At 35.4% G+C, this 20,401-nt stretch overlaps 1 protein-coding gene across 2 annotated transcripts in view; it reads left to right on the top strand.

The window, feature by feature from the left end:
* LOC141387588 (uncharacterized) overlaps positions 1-7,189 on the top strand; it is a 41,307-nt gene extending 34,118 nt beyond the window's left edge. For both annotated transcript variants that reach the window (XM_073957482.1, XM_073957483.1), the window contains exons 2-5: positions 84-1,095; positions 1,271-1,476; positions 1,553-1,709; positions 6,657-7,189. In XM_073957482.1, coding sequence (XP_073813583.1) covers positions 108-1,095; positions 1,271-1,476; positions 1,553-1,709; positions 6,657-7,114 — 1,809 coding nt within the window. In that variant the 5' untranslated portion in view covers positions 84-107 and the 3' untranslated portion in view covers positions 7,115-7,189. The remainder of the gene's footprint in view (positions 1-83; positions 1,096-1,270; positions 1,477-1,552; positions 1,710-6,656) is intronic.
* The last annotated feature ends 13,212 nt before the right edge of the window (positions 7,190-20,401 follow it).

Below are 20,401 nucleotides of genomic sequence, written 5' to 3'. Positions count from 1 at the left end.
ATATCATAGAACTCCCCCAACAAAACCTTTTCCCAAAATCAAATATAAATAACACGTCTCCCCATCTCTCTTTCTCTTTACAGATTACCTAAAACCTCCACAACAACATGGATACCCTATACGGCACCAAATCAGATATGGATATAAAAACCCTGCTCGCTTCATGGCAGCTGGAACATCTGCACAATCATTTTTTGGAACAAAAAATAACGCTAAAAGTTTTAAAGATACTTCAACCGAAACATGTGGATAAACTTTTTGCCAATCGTCCAGTGGGTGATCATGCCATGTTTGAGTATCGTTTGGCAATATGGAATCAATTGCAACTACTGAATGAACCAACAGCAGCAGCATTTTCAAAGCCCTTAGGTGATCCAACATCAAACGCTACAATTTCAAGGTCAGTTCAAAGATTTCAACATAATAGCGGCAGCAGCAGCAGCACACATAATAAGGAAGTAAGTGATAATACCATGGATGATGATGAGGAGGATGATTATGATGACGACAATGATGATATTGAACTGAATTTACAACAAGTAATGGTAAATAAACCCAAAAGACCGCCCACAGCAAGGCGTTCTTCTAAATTCAGTGCTGCCACAATGCCCACATGTTCACAACAGGTGGCCCAAACTCCACCACCGCAACCTTCCTCAACGCAACCCTCATCCCATATACTAACTTCCATTAACTGTGGACACACCACATATCCCATAGGTGTACTACCACCACGTTATAACGTAAGGGCAATCTTAAATGCCTGCACTGAGGCTAAGGCAATTTACAGATACTATGAGCAGCATAACATCCTAAAGGAAGAACATCGCATCAGCTTGATTAATATCATAGCCCAGTATATAGAAAGTGTGGGTGGCAGCATAACCTTATCGGAGGGTACACATATAGAAAATCAAATTTTGGAAATATTTCCCACCGAAAAGGAGGAATATTATCGGACCGGCAAACGTGGTAGGCTCTATAATAAAATATTCAATATGAGGAGAAACAATAAGAGAAAGTCTAATGGTAATTTGTTGAAAAACCTTTCGGAGCCTCCATCACCAGACAACAATTCCAGTAATTGTGAATTAAGTAAGTATAAAGGGGGGTTATTCTGAACGAAATGTCCCCGTCAGCTTTTTCACTTTCTCCCTTAAGTTCAATCGGCGGAAAGACAAAAATCAAGGGCAAATTTTCGTTCAAAATAACCCCCTAAACCTTAATCTGAAACATGAATATTCAACTATTTTTCCGTCCACAAACAAAGAGGAGGAATTCATTGAGGAAATATTGGATAATGTTGATCTAGAGCACATAGATGATGTGAGAGCAAATATCACCAATGATGAGGAGCGTATGCAGTTTTGGCAACGTTATCAATTGCCACGTTTTAAGGATATAGATAATATAGAAGTTTTACAGGGCATACTGGATAAATGGCCGGAATATAAACTACCAAATGCCAGGGAATATGTATGCAAAACTCCCAAGAGAGAAAATGCACCATCACTTATTTTAAACATTATTCTGTTTATATGCTTTATTGCAGATCCACAACGATTTTAGTGCCAAATATCCCAGGGCCACAAAATTTTCCGAAATTTTCTTCACTAAATTCAAGAAATTGGAAAATGTTATATTCGACAAAGTCATTAAAACTTCGGTAACATATAAGACCATGCAGTCATATATGAACTGTACAAAAGGTAAGGAAGGAAAAACCTCGAAAGAATAAACCCAAAAACCACGGCAGTGGGTTCTTTGTATCTGATAAAAAATATATAATAATAAATAGACAGCGGAATCCTATGCATATGCTTATATGGTTAAGATGATCGTAGAGAAAATCAGAAGCCCAGTCCTAAATTTTGACGGACCAAAAATAGGGGTTGCATAAAATTCCGCTGACTAATAATAAAAAATGAAAAAAGGTAATAACAAATAAATTATAATAACAAATTAATTATAGTAAAATTAAAAAAATAATAACATTAAAAGTAATAAATAAATAATAGTAAAGGATATAAATTTAAATAAATAATTACATTATTTTATTTTTTATAAATATTTATTTACATAATACAATAAATAAATATAATAATAAAAATAAGTTAATAATAGTAATAATAACAATAAAGCAATAATACAAAATAAAATTATAATAAAAAAATAATTATAAAAAATTAGTTATAAAAAAAGTAATAATACAAAATAAAATTATAATAAAAAATAATTATAAAAAATAAGTAATAATAACAAAAAAATTAATAAAAGTAAACAATAAATAATAATAGATTATAAAAATATGTAATAATAAAAAATAAAGAGATTTGATAATAACAAATTAATAATAATAATATATTGATTATAGTAAAAATTAAAAAATAATAACAAATAATCATAAAAATTAAATAACACAAAAAAATAACTATAAAAAATAAAACAAATACTTAATAATTATAAAAAAATAAATAACAATAATAAATACATAATAGTAAAGGATATAATTTTAAATAAATAAAAATAAATAATAAGAAAATAAAAAATGACAAAATTTATTTATACAATATAATAAATAATTATAAATAAACAATTAAAATAAGTAAATAATAAAAATAATAGTATTAAAAACTAATAAAAATAAATATATAATATTGATAGAAAATTATATAATAATAAATTTATAACAAAAAATAAAAATAAATAATAATAGATTATAAAAAAATAAAAAATAAAAAAAAATATAAAATAATAAAAAATAGATAATAGCAAATAAATTATAATAATAATTTAATAATAGTAAAACTTATAAAAATAATAACAAATAATTAAAAAAAATGAATAATAAAAACAAATAAAAAAGTATCAGTCGGCTTGGCCGACAGAGATATACCCTCAGCCTGTGTAGTTTGAAACAATTTTTTCTCCCCAAAAAACGTATGTATTTAGACGGTTTTAAAAATTTTGGGCATATGAAACGACAAAAATGTTGATTAGGATTAATGAGCAAACGTTTTGTGGAGGAAATACTTAAAGGAATGGATCGACATTGACCATTATGGAAGTGGATCTCCAGCCACTACATATGGTGCCATAGGGGGTTTTTACACCCTTCGGGCTGTTTGCTCAAGAATTGTGGATTTGCCCCTGAAAAAACTTTTACCTTCGTAATTGAGGCAGCGAATGCAAGTTGCTTCAACAAAAATCAAAGTGATTCGATAGCAGGTCTTAAAGTGAACTTATCTGAAATTTTGTGTGCGAGGTACCGGATGGAGTTGACAAATATAGTCCATATTTGAACCTGATCTTTATCTGGTAGATATATTAGGATGTGTAAAGTATAGACCAATTCGGCCACTCCCTTCAAGAGTTACCGTACGAAAAATTTTCCGATCATTTTTGCATTTTTGGGGGGAAGGACTTGAAGGAGTGGACCGATATGGCTTATCTTCAAAATTAAACTATGTTTAGACAAAATATTACTAAGGCCACATTTTAGACCGAATCTGCAAATCCGTTCGAAAGTTATCTTGCGCTCGAACCACTACACTCGCTGTCATAGGGTTTTTTTGCAACTTTCAGGCTATTTTCTCAGGAAGTATGAACTTGCCCCTGATGAAACTTGTACCGTTGTATGGAGGGCAGTGAATACAAGTTGCTAAAACAAAAATCAAAGCGATTCGAGAGATGGCCCTAAACTGAATTTTTCCGAAATTTTGTGTGGGAGGTACCCGAAGGAGTGGACCTATTGAGACCATATTGGAACCTCATATTACTCTGGTAGAAAGTTTACACTATACAAAGTATGGACCAAATCGGTCACTCCCTTCAAGAGTTATCGTGCGCACAAACTTTCCGAACATTTTCGAACTTTTGTGGGGGAGGTACCGGAAGGGGTGGACCGATGTAGCTCATCTTCGAACTTAAACTAAGTTTGGGCAAAATATTACGAAAGCCAAAATTTGAACCGAATCGGTTCATCCGTTCGAGAGTTATCGTGCGCTCCAGCCAGCAGGACAGACAGACAGACGGACGGACATGGCTAGATCGACTCCAAAGTGTCTGAAACACATTTCGTCCAAACATACTTGGGGTCTAAAACCATTATTTCGATGAGGCACATTTTCATCGTATCAAAGTGTATATCACCAATATTTTTGAAAATTTAACATAGCTGAAGCCAAGGTTTACCCTTTTAGAATACGCGACTTGTGGTTCTATATTATACAAATTAAATATTTTTGGATAAAATGAAATGTTTTTGGACGTGGCAAAAAATATTGGCCTTCAAAGTTGATTTGCGTGGAAGCTGTGGCTATATTTATGTTAAAAAATGGGTAAAAATGGGTTGAAGCCACCATGTCTTTTTTTGTTTTCTCTCGATTTGTGAGTAAACCATACTTCTCTCGATTTTCCTGTCAAAGTAAAAGTTGAAGCAAACTAAATAAGGATCATCTCACTAATGTATCACTTTTCAAAATTTGAACTGCTTTTACCATTAAATGATGCTGACATTTTGAAGCCAGTTTTACAGTGTTTTTTTTTCATTTTCTTCTAATTTCATTCCGCAAACAGGGTTTACAAAAAATCGTACATAGGATTGTAGAACTCGCGATTCTGAGTTATTTAATATATATGTGTCGTGAATGTAATCTACACAGCTTCATAGAAATCTGCATCCAAATACGGAAATTTTGTGCGAACATTTTTCTAAAAATCATATTTTTCGGGCCTAATTTTTACAATTATCATTCGATTTCCTCGTACTTGATTGCACATTTTAGTTTTTTACGTTCCGGATCTAATAAATCGTTCCCCGTGAAAATCCATCCATTAAAACGCGAGTTACAAGAAAATCCAAAGTAGAAAAATCGCCTAAAATTGTTTTTGGAAATATCGCGTATTTTATCGCGTTTTCTGCGGTACGTTCCCACTGCAATGAAACAACTAGTACAGCATCTTCGTTTTAGCGGAAACAGAGTTTTGAAAACTTCAGTGATAAGGGAGCTCCATTAATTTTATCCCAAAAAATAGTGTGTGATGCTACATTCACGGTTCTTAATTGATCGCCTTGAAATAGATATATATCGATGTAGATTTTCATGGTGGACATTGAAATCGGATGCGGACAAAAATTGTATGCACTTTGCGCAAATTAGCGATATTTTATAGGTATTTTAATGCTAAGATGCAGACGATGCTACATATTAGCGTCCAAATTATATTTCGAAAAATATATACAAATTATAAGATATGGTCTTGCTGTACAAGAAAATCACATGCGGACAAAACGATTTTGATAATTACGCGATCTACACGTATTTTAAAATTCATATAAATTAAAATGGATTATTTGACCTCTATTTCCATTTCAGAAGCTTTGACATATATCCTCATCAACCCAATTAGCTTCCCTAATGGGAAAGCTTTAATATGAATGTCAATAAAGCAAAATCCGTCTATTTTGTTGGGAGATTAAAGCAAAATGAAGGAAGTATTCCTATACATTTTTAAAATATTTTCTACTACATAATGCATGTGAAAAAAATATTTTTTCAAACAAACAATTATTTTTTGACCAAAATTTGTACTTATTTTGGCTGTAACATCCAAACTATAACACCAATCTGTATGATTGCAGTCTCATTTGATACGCCGTGAAGTTTGGATCCACAACAATTTTTTATGTAGTTATATGACCACTAAATGGGCCTTAATTTTGAAAAAAAGTAGACTTATATTCAATAATTTGTACATTCCGCGAATTCTGTGTAACATTTTGCAGGTATTATGCAATCTACTCGCTGAAGTCACTTCGAGAGAAATTTTTTGTAACAATTGTGCTCATTAAAATAATTAGCGTTTTTATAATTTTTTTTCTTAAAAAGCGAAATAAAAGCGCCATAACTTTTGTCCGCAACAACCAAAAATTGGCTCGCGACCAGATTCGTACTGGGAATTTTTTTCTTAACCTACATATCAAAAATCGTTGATGTAGCGCGAAAAAAAATCATCCTTTTTTTCTGAAATGGAATATGAAATAATTGACAATATTCCTGATATACCCTCTTTAGCCTAAAGGCTGAGGGTATAAAAACAAATAATAAGAAAATAAATAATAAAAAATATAAAAATAAAGTATATAATTATTTATATAATATAAAAATAAAAATATAAAAATAATGATAAGTAAATAAAAATAAGAAATAATAATATTAAAAAATAATAAAAATTAATAATATTGATAATAAAAAAATAGTAATACAACATAAATAATAGTGATAATAATAAAGCAATAATACAAAAAAATATAAAAATAATTAAAAAAAATAAAAATAAATAATAATAAAAAAATAATATTAATAAATAATAATAGGTTATAAAAAATTAATAATAAAAATTTATAATAAAAAATAAATAATAAAAAATATATAATAAAAAATAGATATTAACAAATAAATTTTAATAATAAATCGATTATAGTAAAAATTAAAATTAATAAAAAATAATTATAAAAAATAAATAGCAATAATAATAAAAAATAAATAACAGCAAATAATAATAATAAAAAACCTATGCTGCTACAACAAAAACAAAATACCCTCCCCCCATTCTTCTATGATTTTCTTTTCCTATTTTTTTGTTTCTTCCAGAATCTAAACATTTATTACTCCTGTGGGCCCTACATCAGCTAATACCGCCCACAAATCTTGTGGTTGTTGATGACAATGGAGTGCGACGCAAAAAACGCTACTCCATACATGATTCTCAAAACTCCTGCTTTTTTATACGCAAATCGTTGGCAGAAATTGAAAGCAGTTTGGCTACGCGAACCACCTCCACCCCACCCATGCTGTTAATTGTTGGCGAACTGGCTGGTAGCATCGAGGAGGTGTATGTGTACTTTGAAGATCAACGTTATCGCTGTCAGACGGTGGTGGAGGCAGCTGAACTATGCATGGAACTGTATTTTGTTTTTAACATAGCTTTTCCCGAGGAATCCGTAATGTATTATAATTTTGCCCAGACGTTCTTTTTGAACATACAATCTGACGTCAAATATCCCAGGATTTACACGACAATTAATGACATTAATGCCTGTGAACTGTAAAGAGGAAAGTATGATTTTTATTAATTTTAAGGAAAAAACAAAACAGACAAAATAAAAACTTTTTATTGCAAAAAACAGTACGGATTTTTTAATTGTTTCACTAAGGTTTGCAATAGAAGACCATACTCAGCCAAGCTGAATTTAGGTCTTGCTATAACAACCTCCACTCAGCGAGGTTAAATTGAAGATTTCCTGTGCAAAGCCAGGCTGAACTTCCACTCAGCCAGGCTGAATTGAAGATTTCCTATGGAAGCCTTAATTCAGCCAATTAATTAACATTTTGCAAAAATAATAACCCAATTAAAAAAAGTATTTTTTAACACGTTTCTTTTTCATTCTTCACTTTAGCTAATTAATTTTGAGTTGAAAAAACACACACACATCACACGTTTCTTTTGTGTTTGGCATCAAATTAGCAAAAGTCGTCCTTCAACATTAATTAATTGTATTTCCATTCGCTATAACACAAAAACAGTTACAGTGTTGTAATTGTTTCTGACATATTTCAAAGAAAATCGTATCCAGCAAACAGAGAAATACCAACAAAAACAAATAAGCCAAACCTAATATAAGCTTCGTTCCCGTACTTTTTAATGGTAAAACTCGTAAAAGAGAGAACGGCAAAATATTTGTTCTCACACACACGTTTTTTGAAATAGTTCGGGAACGGAAAAATGGAAAATACGTCAAAAAAACTGGAACAAATGTCAAAGTCGGCATATTAGCCAATCAGACGCCGGCAACCATGTTACTATTTTTTTACTCGCCCAAATTTGTCGTGTAAAAAGTTTTTAAAGAGAGCGTCATTCAGCGCCATTTTTGTTTAAAGAGAAGTGAACATTTTACAACTTTTTTGTGTACGGGAACGCTTTTTCGAGTAAAATGTGTAAAAGTCGTAAAAATTGTAAAAACTTTGTAGTTCTGGAACACAGCTATAATTTGCAAACACTGTCAGTGTAAGACGAACGGAAGAAGGAAGATTGGTTGGTTTGCAAAGATGGTTGGTTGGTTGGTTGATGATGGTTCATTCATGGCGTTTTTGTTGTTTGCATTTCCTTCACATGATGCTTCATGAAACTTTAGCAAACAATTTTTTTGTAAAGAAAATTTTCCATTAAATGGGTCAGAAGCCACCAAAGTTTCATTTATCATTTGCAAAGAGAAAGAGAGGCAGTACAAGAGAGTAGAAAAGAAACTATAAATGCAAAAAAACAATGAAATTCCAATGGCTTTTGGTGGCACTAAATCATCGAATGTAAAACAACAGTTACAAATTATAAGGATTCCCAGATATACAGAGGAATAACATCAAATGGAAAAAATCTTGTTACTTTTGGGGGAGCTACAGGATGCATATAAAGACATGCCGAATTATATAGAAACCCCTATTCAGCCAGGATGAATTGATAGTTTCCAATAGAAACCACTATTCAGCCAGGCTGAATTGATGGTTTCCTATAGAAATCACTATTCAGCCATGCTGAATTGATGGTTTCCTATAGAAATCACTATTCAGCCATGCTGAATTGATGGTTTCCTATAGAAACCACTATTCAGCCATGCTGAATTGATGGTTTCCTATAGAAACCACTATTCAGCCAGGCTGAATTGATAGTTTCCTATAGAAACCCCCATTCAGTCAGGCTGAATTGATGGTTTCCTATAGAAACCCCTATTCAACCAGCCTGAATTTATGGTTTACTATAGAAATCTCTATTCAGCCAGCCTGAATTGATGGTTTCCTATAGAAACCACTATTCAGTCAGGCTAAATTGATGGTTTCCTATAGAAATCCCTATTCAGGCAGCCTGAATTGATGGTTTCCTATAGAAACCACTATTCAGCCAGGCTGAATTGATGGTTTCCTATAGAAACCCCTATTCAGCCAGGCTGAATTGATGGTTTCCTTTAGAAACCCCTATTCAGCCAGGCTGAATTGATGGTTTTCTATAGAAACCCCTATTCAGCCAGCCTGAATTGATGGTTTCCTATAGAAACCACTATTCAGTCAGGCTAAATTGATGGTTTCCTATATAAACCCTCATTCAGCCAGGCTGAATTGATGGTTTCCTATAGAAACCCTCACTCAGCCAGGCTGAATTTATGGTTTCCTATGAAATCCCCTCTTCAGCCAGACTGAATTGATGGTTTCCTATAGAAACCCCCATTCAGCAAGGCTGAATTGATGGTTTCCTAAAGAAAACTCCATTCAGCCAGGCTGAATTGTTGGTTTCCTAAAGAAAACTCCATTCAGCCAGGCTGATTTGTTGGTTTCCTAAAGAAAACTCCATTCAGCCAGGCTGAATTGATGGTTTCCTATAGAAACCCCCATTCAGCCAGGCTGAATTGATGGTTTCCTATAGAAACCCTATTCAGCCGGGCTGAATAGATGGTTTTCTATCGAAACCCCTATTCAGCCAGGCTCAATTAGGCTGAATTGATGGTTTCCTATAGAAACCCCCATTCAGCCAGGCTGAATTGATGGTTTCCTATAGAAACCCCCATTCAGCCAGGCTGAATTGATGGTTTCCTATAGAAACCCCCATTCAGCCAGGCTGAATTGATGGTTTCATATAGAAACCCCTATTCAGCAAGGCTGAATTTATGGTTTCCCATAGCAACCCATATTCAGCCAGGCTGAATTGATGTTTTTCCATAGAAACCCATATTCAGCCAGGCTGAATAGAAGGTTTCCTTAAGAAACGCCTATTCAGCCAGGCTGAATTGATGGTTTCCTATAGAAACCCCTATTCAGCCAGGCTGAATTGATGGTTTCCTATAGAAACCCCTATTCAGCCAGGCTGAATTGATGGTTTCCTATAGAAACCCCTATTCACCCCTATTGCTTCTTGAGACCATTTTTGAAAGAAAGGGTGTTTCTTGAGACCCTTTTTGAAAGAAAGGGTGTTTCTTGAGACCCTTTTTGAAAAAAGGGTGCTCCTTGAGTCCCTTTTTGAAAGAAAAGGTGCTTCTTGAGACCCTTTTTGAAAGAAAGTGTGCTTCTTGAGACCCTTTTCAAAAGAAAGGGTGCTTCTTGAGATTTTTTCAAAAGAAAGGGTGCTTCTTGAGACCTTTTTGAAAGAAAGGGTGCTTCTTGAGATCTTTTTGAAAGAATGGGTGCTTCTTGAGACCTTTTTGAAAGAAAGGGTGCTTCTATAGACCCTTTTGTGAAAGAAAGGGTGCTTCAATAGACCTTTTTTGAAAGAAAGGCTGCTTCTATGCCCAATTTCTGAAAGAAAGGCTACTTCTATGCCCCTTTTCTGAAAGAAAGGCTGCTTCTATGGATCCTTTCTGATAGAAAGGCTGCTTCTATGGATCCTTTCTGATAGAAAGGCTGCTTCTATGGATCCTTTCTGATAGAACGGCTGCTTCTGTTGACCATTTTTTTTTCAAAGAAAGAGTGCTTCTATTAACCCTTCCTGAAAGCAAGGATGGTTCTATGGACCCTTTCTGATAGAAATGCTGCTTCTGTTGATAATTTCTTAAAGAAAGGGTGCTTCCATTAACCCTTCCTGAAAGAAAGGATGCTTCTATGGACCCTTTCTGAAAGAAAGGCTGCTTCTATGTACCCCTTCTGAAAGAAAGGCTGTTTTTATGGATCCTTTCTTAAAGAAAGGCTGCTTCTATTGAACCTTTCTGAAAGAAAGGCTGCTTCTATGGACCCTTTCTGAAAGAAAGGCTGCTTTTATGGACCATTTCTAAAGGAAAGACTGCTTTTATGGACCCTTTCTTAAAGAAAGGCTGCTTCTATAGACCCTTTCTCAAAGGAAGGCTGATCCTATGGGCCCTTTATGCAAGAAAGGCTGCTTCTATAGACCCTTTTTCAAAGAAAGGGTGCTTCTATAAACACTTTCTCAAAGAAAGGCTTCTTCTATGGGCCCTTTCTGAAAGAGTGGCTGCTTTTATGGATCCTTTCTGAAAGTAAGACTGCTTCTATAGACCCTTTATGCAAGAAAGGGTGCTTTTACAGACCTTTTCTGATAGAAAGGGTGCTTCAATAGACCCTTTCTTAAAGAAAGGCTGCTTCTATAGATCCTTTTTGAAAGAAAGGCTGTTTCTATAGACCCTTCCTGAAAGAAGAAGTGCTTCTATAGACCCTTTCTGAAGGAAAAGGTGCTTTTATAAACCCTTTCTCAAATAAAGGGGGCTTCTATGGACCCTTTCTGAAAGAAAGACTGCTTCTATACCCTCTATATAGAGAATTCAAGTGTAGCCCTACCACTATTCCTTGTCAACATTATTTTATTCATCCATCCCCTCCACAAATTTCTTGGTGCGAAAAGTCAAAGATATTATTTAAGTAGATGCTGGGAGGTGGAAGAAGAAATAAATGTTTCAGCACTCAGAAGACGAATGACAATAAACTGCATGCAATTTGTTTTGAAAGTAGAAAACCCCATAAGCTTACTAATGCTGCTGCTCAGCAGGAAAAAACGTAAAGAATTCAATTCATGTCTGTTGGCATGCAATGTTAAATTGCATTGGATTGCAGCAGTATTGCACGAAACCCAAGCTATGGCACCCGGTGGTGAACTGGCAGACCAAAGAGAACAGGGAAAATGTTTTAAACATGTTGTTCCTTGCATCCGAACAGAACAATATCATTAGTGAAATTAAAATGTGAGAATAACAATTTTGATTTATTGCTGCTATGATGTAGAGGTGGAAGAGGGTTCCACAGCTAACATTAACAACCAAAAATATTCCAAGTTACTCGGATAATGTTAGATCCCAAATGGGGTTTACTGGTGCTGAAAGGTTTTTAGTGTTTTGCTTCTTCATTGTTCAGTGAGTTATTCATTCATAAAAAATTCTCTGCTACAACTTGAAAATATGTCGTCGTAACATTAACAGCCAACCAACCAGGCATTCATCCGACCTCCCAAAGCATTGCTGTTGCAGTGCTTTTGGTGAGTTATGCCTTGAGTGGCAAATGACAATTTCATGTATCCTTCCGGTAGATTTAAGTAAGCCTTGATGGCATTATTACAGTTACGCTAGTAACATTTTAGGATGACACCTGGTGTTGGAATATTCGCGTTTTATGTTTGTCAATAGAAAAGATTGGGTGTAAAAGTAAGACTACCTTTTAAGTGAGCATATTTTCAGGTGGCAATACCTATTTTCTCAGCATAATATTTATAGAAACATGCAATTGAATTTGCCTGAATGGAGGCTGCGGTACGCGAACCTCAATTCAGCCTGGTTGAAAGGTTTCCATGGAAAATCTTCAATTCAGCCTGACGACATTAACATATCTAGAAACCCAATTCCCACAAACCAAAGCCATTTCCAATTAATGAAACAAACAATGCCGTTTAATAATCCACAAAAAATTAATAAACCATCGCAAACACATTTCGTCAGGCCAAATCGAGAACTAATACATCGCCACGTCGCCACCACCATTGGCATATAAATATAAATTTAAGGCACGTGCGCCACTCTTCTCTCATGCTCTATGAGTGCGTGTGTGTTCGGGTGTTTTGTGTGAACACCTCTGACAATTTGCCGTTGGAAAAATCTAATTATGCAAATCAAATTTGCTATCTTTACGGCATCACAATGCGAGGAAAATTTGCACATGCCGCGCAATGATGCTGCCAGCATTCCAAAAAATTCTACGCCAAGAAATTCATAAAGAAAATTCGAAATTTGTGACACCTTGCGGAGACGACGACAACGGCAAAGGCGATAAAACTTGAATGTGTCAACAACAGCAAATCTAAATCAAATTCTATTTCTGATTAGATTTTGTTGCAAACGATTTACGTGACACAGAACAATTGGTGGTTTGGTTGGGTCTGCCAAGGTAGGCACAATAAGAGAAAAATATTCAACAATATGACGCCTAGCTAATAAAATTTCAATATTCAACAAAAAACGAAATCAAGTTAGGTTTGGTAATAAAGTATCAATTCAGCGTGAATGAATAGGGCTTTTCATGGGAAAAAGTCAGTTGAATGGAAGATTTCCTAGGGAAACCTCAGCCAGCCTGAATTGAAGTTTTCCCATAGAAAACTCCATAGAAAACTCCATTCAGCCAGGCTGAATTGAAGTTTTCCTAAAGAAACTGCCATTCAGCCATTCTGAATTGAAGTTTTCCCAAAGAAAACTCTATTCAGCCAGGCTGAATTGAAGTTTTCCTAAAGAAAACTCTATTCAGCCAGGCTGAATTGAAGTTTTCCTAAAGAAAACTCCATTCAGCCAGGCTGAATTGAAGTTTTCCTAAAGAAAACTCCATTCAGCCAGGCTGAATTGAAGTTTTCCTAAAGAAAACTCCATTCAGCCAGGCTGAATTGAAGTTTTCCTAAAGAAAACTCCATTCAGCCAGGCTGAATTGAAGTTTTCCTAAAGAAAACTCCATTCAGCCAGGCTGAATTGAAGTTTTCCTAAAGAAAACTCCATTCAGCCAGGCTGAATTGAAGTTTTCCTAAAGAAAACTCCATTCAGCCAGGCTGAATTGAAGTTTTCCTAAAGAAAACTCCATTCAGCCAGGCTGAATTGAAGTTTTCCTAAAGAAAACTCCATTCAGCCAGGCTGAATTGAAGTTTTCCTAAAGAAAACTCCATTCAGCCAGGCTGAATTGAAGTTTTCCTAAAGAAAACTCCATTCAGCCAGGCTGAATTGAAGTTTTCCTAAAGAAAACTCCATTCAGCCAGGCTGAATTGAAGTTTTCCTAAAGAAAACTCCATTCAGCCAGGCTGAATTGAAGTTTTCCTAAAGAAAACTCCATTCAGCCAGGCTGAATTGAAGTTTTCCTAAAGAAAACTCCATTCAGCCAGGCTGAATTGAAGTTTTCCTAAAGAAAACTCCATTCAGCCAGGCTGAATTGAAGTTTTCCTAAAGAAAACTCCATTCAGTCAGGCTGAATTGAAGTTTTCCTAAAGAAAACTCCATTCAGCCAGGCTGAATTGAAGTTTTCCTAAAGAAAACTCCATTCATATATATATATATATATATATATATATATATATATATATATATATATATATATATATATATATATATATATCTATATAATTGAAGTTTTCCTAAAGAAAACTCCATTCAGCCAGGCTGAATTGAAGTTTTCCTAATGAAAACTCCATTCAGCCAGGCTGAATTGTAGTTTTCCTAATGAAAACTCCATTCAGCCAGGCTGAATTGAAGTTTTCCTAAAGAAACCGCCATTCAGCCAGGCTGAATTGAAGTTTTCCTAAAGAAACCGCAATTCAGCCAGGCTGAATTTAAGTTTTCCTAAAGAAACCGCCATTCAGCCATACTGAATTGAAGTTTTCCCATATTGAAGTTTTCCCGGGCGGAATTGAAGTTTTCCCATAGAAAACTCTATTCAGCCAGGCTGAATTGAAGTTTTCCCATAGAAAACTCTATTCAGCCAGGCTGAATTGAAGTTTTTTCATAGAAAACTCTATTCAGCCAGGCTGAATTGAAGTTTTTTCATAGAAAACTCTATTCAGCCAGGCTGAATTGAAGTTTTTTCATAGAAAACTCTATTCAGCCAGGCTGAATTGAAGTTTTCCCATAGAAAACTCTATTCAGCCAGGCTGAATTGAAGTTTTCCCATAGAAAACTCTATTCAGCCAGGCTGAATTGAAGTTTTCCCATAGAAAACTCTATTCAGCCAGGCTGAATTGAAGTTTTCCCATAGAAAACTCTCATAGAAAACTCTATTCAGCCAGGCTGAATTGTTGGTTTTCTAAAGAAAACTCCATTCACCCAGGCTGAATTGTTGGTTTTCTAAAAAAACTCCATTCAGCCAGGCTGAATTGTTGGTTTCCTAAAGAAAACTCCATTCAGCCAGGCTGATTTGTTGGTTTCCTAAAAAAACTCCATTCAGCCAGGCTGAATTGAAGTTTTCCTAAAGAACACTCCATTCAGTCAGGCTGAATTGAAGTTTTCCTAAAGAAACCGCCATTCAGCCAGGCTGAATTGAAGTTTTCCTAAAGAAACCGCCATTCAGCCAGGCTGAATTGAAGTTTTCCTAAAGAAACCGCCATTCACCCAGGCTGAATTGAAGTTTCCCTAAAGAAACCGCCATTCAGCCAGTCTGAATTGAAGTTTTCCTAGAGAAAACTTTATTCAACCAGGCTGAATTGAAGTTTTCCTAAAGAAAACTCCATTCAACCAGGCTGAATTGAAGTTTTCCTAAAGAAACCGCCATTCAGCCAGGCTGAATTGAAGTTTTCCTAAAGAAACCGCCATTCAGCCAGGCTGAATTGAAGTTTTCCTAAAGAAACCGCCATTCAGCCAGGCTGAATTGAAGTTTTCTTAAAGAAACCGCCATTCAGCCAGGCTGAATTGAAGTTTTCTTAAAGAAACCGCCATTCAGCCAGGCTGAATTGAAGTTTTCTTAAAGAAACCGCCATTCAGCCAGGCTGAATTGAAGTTTTCCTAAAGAAACCGCCATTCAGCCAGGCTGAATTGAAGTTTTCCTAAAGAAACCGCCATTCAGCCAGGCTGAATTGAAGTTTTCCTAAAGAAACCGCCATTCAGCCAGGCTGAATTGAAGTTTTCTTAAAGAAACCGCCATTCAGCCAGACTGAATTGAAGTTTTCCTAAAGAAACCGCCATTCAGCCAGGCTGAATTGAAGTTTTCCTAAAGAAACCGCCATTCAGCCAGGCTAAATTGAAGTTTTCTTAAAGAAACCGCCATTCAGCCAGGCTGAATTGAAGTTTTCTTAAAGAAACCGCCATTCAGCCAGGCTGAATTGAAGTTTTACTAAAGAAACCGCCATTCAGCTAGGCTGAATTGAAGTTTTCCTAAAGAAACCGACATTCAGCCAGGTTGAATTGAAATTTTCCTAAAGAAACTGCCATTCAGCCAGGCTGAATTGAAGTTTTCCTAAAGAAACCGCCATTCAGACAGGCTGAATTGAAGTTTTCCTAAAGAAACCGCCATTCAGCCAGGCTGAATTGAAGTTTTCCTAAAGAAACCGCCATTCAGCCAGGCTGAATTGAAGTTTTCCTAAAGAAACCGCCATTCAGCCAGGCTGAATTGAAGTTTTCCTAAAGAAACCGCCATTCAGCCAGACTGAATTGAAGTTTTCCTAAAGAAACCGCCATTCAGCCAGGCTGAATTGAAGTTTTCCCATAGAAAACTCTATTCAGCCAGGCTGAATTGAAGTTTTCCCATAGAAAACTCTATTCAGCCAGGCTGAATTGAAGTTTTCCCATAGAAAACTCTATTCAGCCAGGCTGAATTGAAGTTTTCCCATAGAAAACTCTATTCAGCCAGGCTGAATTGAAGTTTTCCCATAGAAAACTCTATTCAGCCAGGCTGAATTGAAGTTTTCCCATAGAAAACTCTATTCAGCCAGGCTGAATTGAAGTTTTCCCATAGAAAACTCTATTCAGCCAGGCTGAATTGAAGTTTTCCCATAGAAAACTCTATTCAGCCAGGCTGAATTGAAGTTTTCCCATAGAAAACTCTATTCAGCCAGGCTGAATTGAAGTTTTCCCATAGAAAACTCTATTCAGCCAGGCTGAATTGAAGTTTTCCCATAGAAAACTCTATTCAGCCAGGCTGAATTGAAGTTTTCCCATAGAAAACTCTATTCAGCCAGGCTGAATTGAAGTTTTCCCATAGAAAACTCTATTCAGCCAGGCTGAATTGAAGTTTTCCCATAGAAAACTCTATTCAGCCAGGCTGAATTGAAGTTTTCCCATAGAAAACTCTATTCAGCCAGGCTGAATTGAAGTTTTCCCATAGAAAACTCTATTCAGCCAGGCTGAATTGAAGTTTTCCCATAGAAAACTCTATTCAGCCAGGCTGAATTGAAGTTTTCCCATAGAAAACTCTATTCAGCCAGGCTGAATTGAAGTTTTCCCATAGAAAACTCTATTCAGCCAGGCTGAATTGAAGTTTTCCCATAGAAAACTCTATTCAGCCAGGCTGAATTGAAGTTTTCCCATAGAAAACTCTATTCAGCCAGGCTGAATTGAAGTTTTCCCATAGAAAACTCTATTCAGCCAGGCTGAATTGAAGTTTTCCCATAGAAAACTCTATTCAGCCAGGCTGAATTGAAGTTTTCCCATAGAAAACTCTATTCAGCCAGGCTGAATTGAAGTTTTCCCATAGAAAACTCTATTCAGCCAGGCTGAATTGAAGTTTTCCCATAGAAAACTCTATTCAGCCAGGCTGAATTGAAGTTTTCCCATAGAAAACTCTATTCAGCCAGGCTGAATTTAAGTTTTCCCATAGAAAACTCTATTCAGCCAGGCTGAATTGAAGTTTTCCCATAGAAAACTCTATTCAGCCAGGCTGAATTGAAGTTTTCCCATAGAAAACTCTATTCAGCCAGCCTGAACTGAAGTTTTCCTTAGGAAAACTCCATTCAGCCAAGCTGAATTAAGGTTTTCATAGGAAAACTTCAATTGTTCAGTGGACACAGAGTTCATTGAACACTTTGCCCTTTTTAAAAATTCCTTTATTAAATATTCTTTTGAATTGAATGGATTTCGTCATCTTTACGCCAGACAAAAGAAACGAAACATTGTTTATTTCGTAACCCCCACCTTTTTATAAATCCGACTGTTATGGCTGGCCGCATATTCATATTCAAATTGTTGAAAATATTTTTGAATTGCCAAAAGACAAGGCTAAAAAAACTTTATCGAATATTCTCATCAAGTAATTTAATTAAAAATCCCCAATCTTGAAGACGCCAAGACATTTTGACAATTCCCCCTTCCGTAGCTACTTTCAAGTGGGAAATTTGAATAACGTAATGGTTGTTCGTATGCCCCCCTTTCCATATCCTTTTCATATTTCAACCAAATATTGAGGATTTATAAAACAGTTTCAATGAGACGTTTAGCCATCATTGTGGTGGGTGGGGGAGAGTTTGAAGAGAAAGTAAAAGCGTTAAAATTTATTTCAATACCAAGAAGAGATAATTTCATTAGGCCATTTGGAGATTCAAAAGGCATCTTTTATTGCCCGCAAATGAGCATTTAATTTGTATTACAGAATTCCAATCTCAGGCAATGGAATTAAGGGCACTAAATGACGGCCAAGGAACTTTGCCAATAGTCCTTTGAATTATAAAACAGGAATTCAGTATTTTCGAGATTCATTTAAATGTTGTTTGGTTATGAAGATGGTTGCCTTTGTGGTTGTCTCCATCAAAAGTTTCCTTTGGCCGTCCAATTTTGGTTTTGTTTACAGTTTGTCTGCTGAACGCGTTTTGTCGGTACACTTCAAGTTGTTTACTTTAGGTTGGCATTACATCCGTTTACTTTTGGGCCCACCCACCTCCATCTTCAAGAAAATCCATTGTGAATTTATTTCAAATCAAAGGCAAAGAAGTTTGTCTTTTATTCCATATTTATTACAATTTAATGGTTATACTTATCTTTCCTTTGCCAATTTTCTGTTTATGGAAAGAACAGCAGCTCCCTGAGCAGCTGTTAGCCACAAACAAAAATTTGAATTACAAATTTTCCTTTGTCGGAGAGGCATATTTGGGTGTTTCGATTAAATCTTGTTAAAATATAATTAAATGGAAATTTTTATTAATTTGTTTTGTTGTTATTTTTGAAATTGAATAAAGAAAAAGTGATTAAAAAGGCAATATGCAGAGGACTTTTAGAAATATTCTCCTTATTCATCCTGGCTGAACCGAAACTAAAGAATCCCCCCTTTGGACCAGCTGAATTGAATATTTTCCATCGGAACCTTAATTCAGCCAGGCTGAATTGAAGCCAAACAGAATCGTTAATTTCATAAAGAAAATCTATTCCATTTTTGTTTTAAAAATTTTCTGTTTTCTTTTTCATATAAAAAATTAAAGGTTGACTTTTACAATCTCATTGGATATTACAGTTATTGGAAAAAGCCATGCACACACACATACGTGCATTGCCGAAAATACGTGTATGTGTTCTGTTTCAAACATGAAGTGATGATGGATGACGTTGATGTGTCATCAGGCGGGTGCATCGTGGCTTTTTTAATGCAATCTCAGCATATGTTTTGGTCGAAATCAACAAGAGTGCAACAATAACAATAACAAAAAATATTTCACCAAAAAACCATTGCAGACAATTATGATTGATGGATGTGAAATAAATGGATGGATGTGCTACGGACTGGAGAACAATAAAACGAAAAGTTAAAAAACTTTTGAAGCAAATCAAAATAAAAAACTCCATTATTTAAAGAAAAATTGAAAATCCGCCCGGATGAATAGAGGTTTCCGATAAGAAAACTTCAATTCAATAGAGGTTTCCATAGGAAATCTCTAATTCAGCCTGGCTGAATAGAGAATTCCATAGAAAAATCTCTAATTCAGCCTGACTGAATAGAGAATTCCATGGGAAATCTCTAATTCAGCCTGGCTGAATAGAGAATTCCATGGGAAATCTCTAATTCAGCCTGGCTGAATAGAGAATTCCATGGGAAATCTCTAATTCAGCCTGGCTGAATAGAGAATTCCATGGTAAATCTCTAATTCAGCCTGGCTGAATAGAGAATTCCTTGGGAAATCTCTAATTCAGCCTGGCTGAATAGAGAATTCCATGGGAAATCTCTAATTCAGTCTGGCTGAATCTCTATTCAGCCATAGGAAATCTCTAATTCAGCCTGGCTGAACAGACAATTCCATAGGAAATCTCTAATTCAGCCTGGCTGAATAGGGAATTCCATAGGAAATCTCTAATTCAGACTGGCTGAATAGACAATTCCATAGAAAAATCTCTAATTCAGCCTGACTGAATAGAGAATTCCATGGGAAATCTCTAATTCAGCCTGGCTGAACAGACAATTCAATAGGAAATCTCTAATTTAGCCTGGCTGAATAGAGAATTCCATAGAAAAATCTCTAATTCAGCCTGACTGAATAGAGAATTCCATGGGAAATCTCTAATTCAGCCTGGCTGAACAGACAATTCCATAGGAAATCTCTAATTCAGCCTGGCTGAATAGAGGTTTCTATAGGAAATCTCTTATTCAGCCTGGCTGAATAGAGGTTTCTATAGGAAATCTCTTATTCAGCCTGGCTGAATAGAGGTTTCTATAGGAAATCTCTTATTCAGCCTGGCTGAATAGAGGTTTCTATAGGAAATCTCTTATTCAGCCTGGCTGAATAGAGGTTTCTATAGGAAATCTCTAATTCAGCATGGCTGAATAGAGATTGCCATAGGAAATCTCTAATTCAACCTGGCTGAATAGAGAATTCCATAGGAAATCTCTAATTCAGCCTGGCTGAATAGAGAATTCCATAGGAAATCTCTAATTCAGCCTGGCTGAATAGAGAATTCCATAGGAAATCTCTAATTCAGCCT

The sequence above is a fragment of the Musca autumnalis genome, unplaced genomic scaffold (genome assembly GCF_047663935.1).
Source record: "Musca autumnalis isolate F117 unplaced genomic scaffold, ASM4766393v1 scaffold_5, whole genome shotgun sequence".
Classification (NCBI taxonomy): Eukaryota; Metazoa; Arthropoda; class Insecta; order Diptera; family Muscidae; genus Musca; species Musca autumnalis.
The sequence above is the reverse complement of the archived record's forward strand: the minus strand, read 5'-3'. Positions and strand labels throughout refer to the sequence as shown.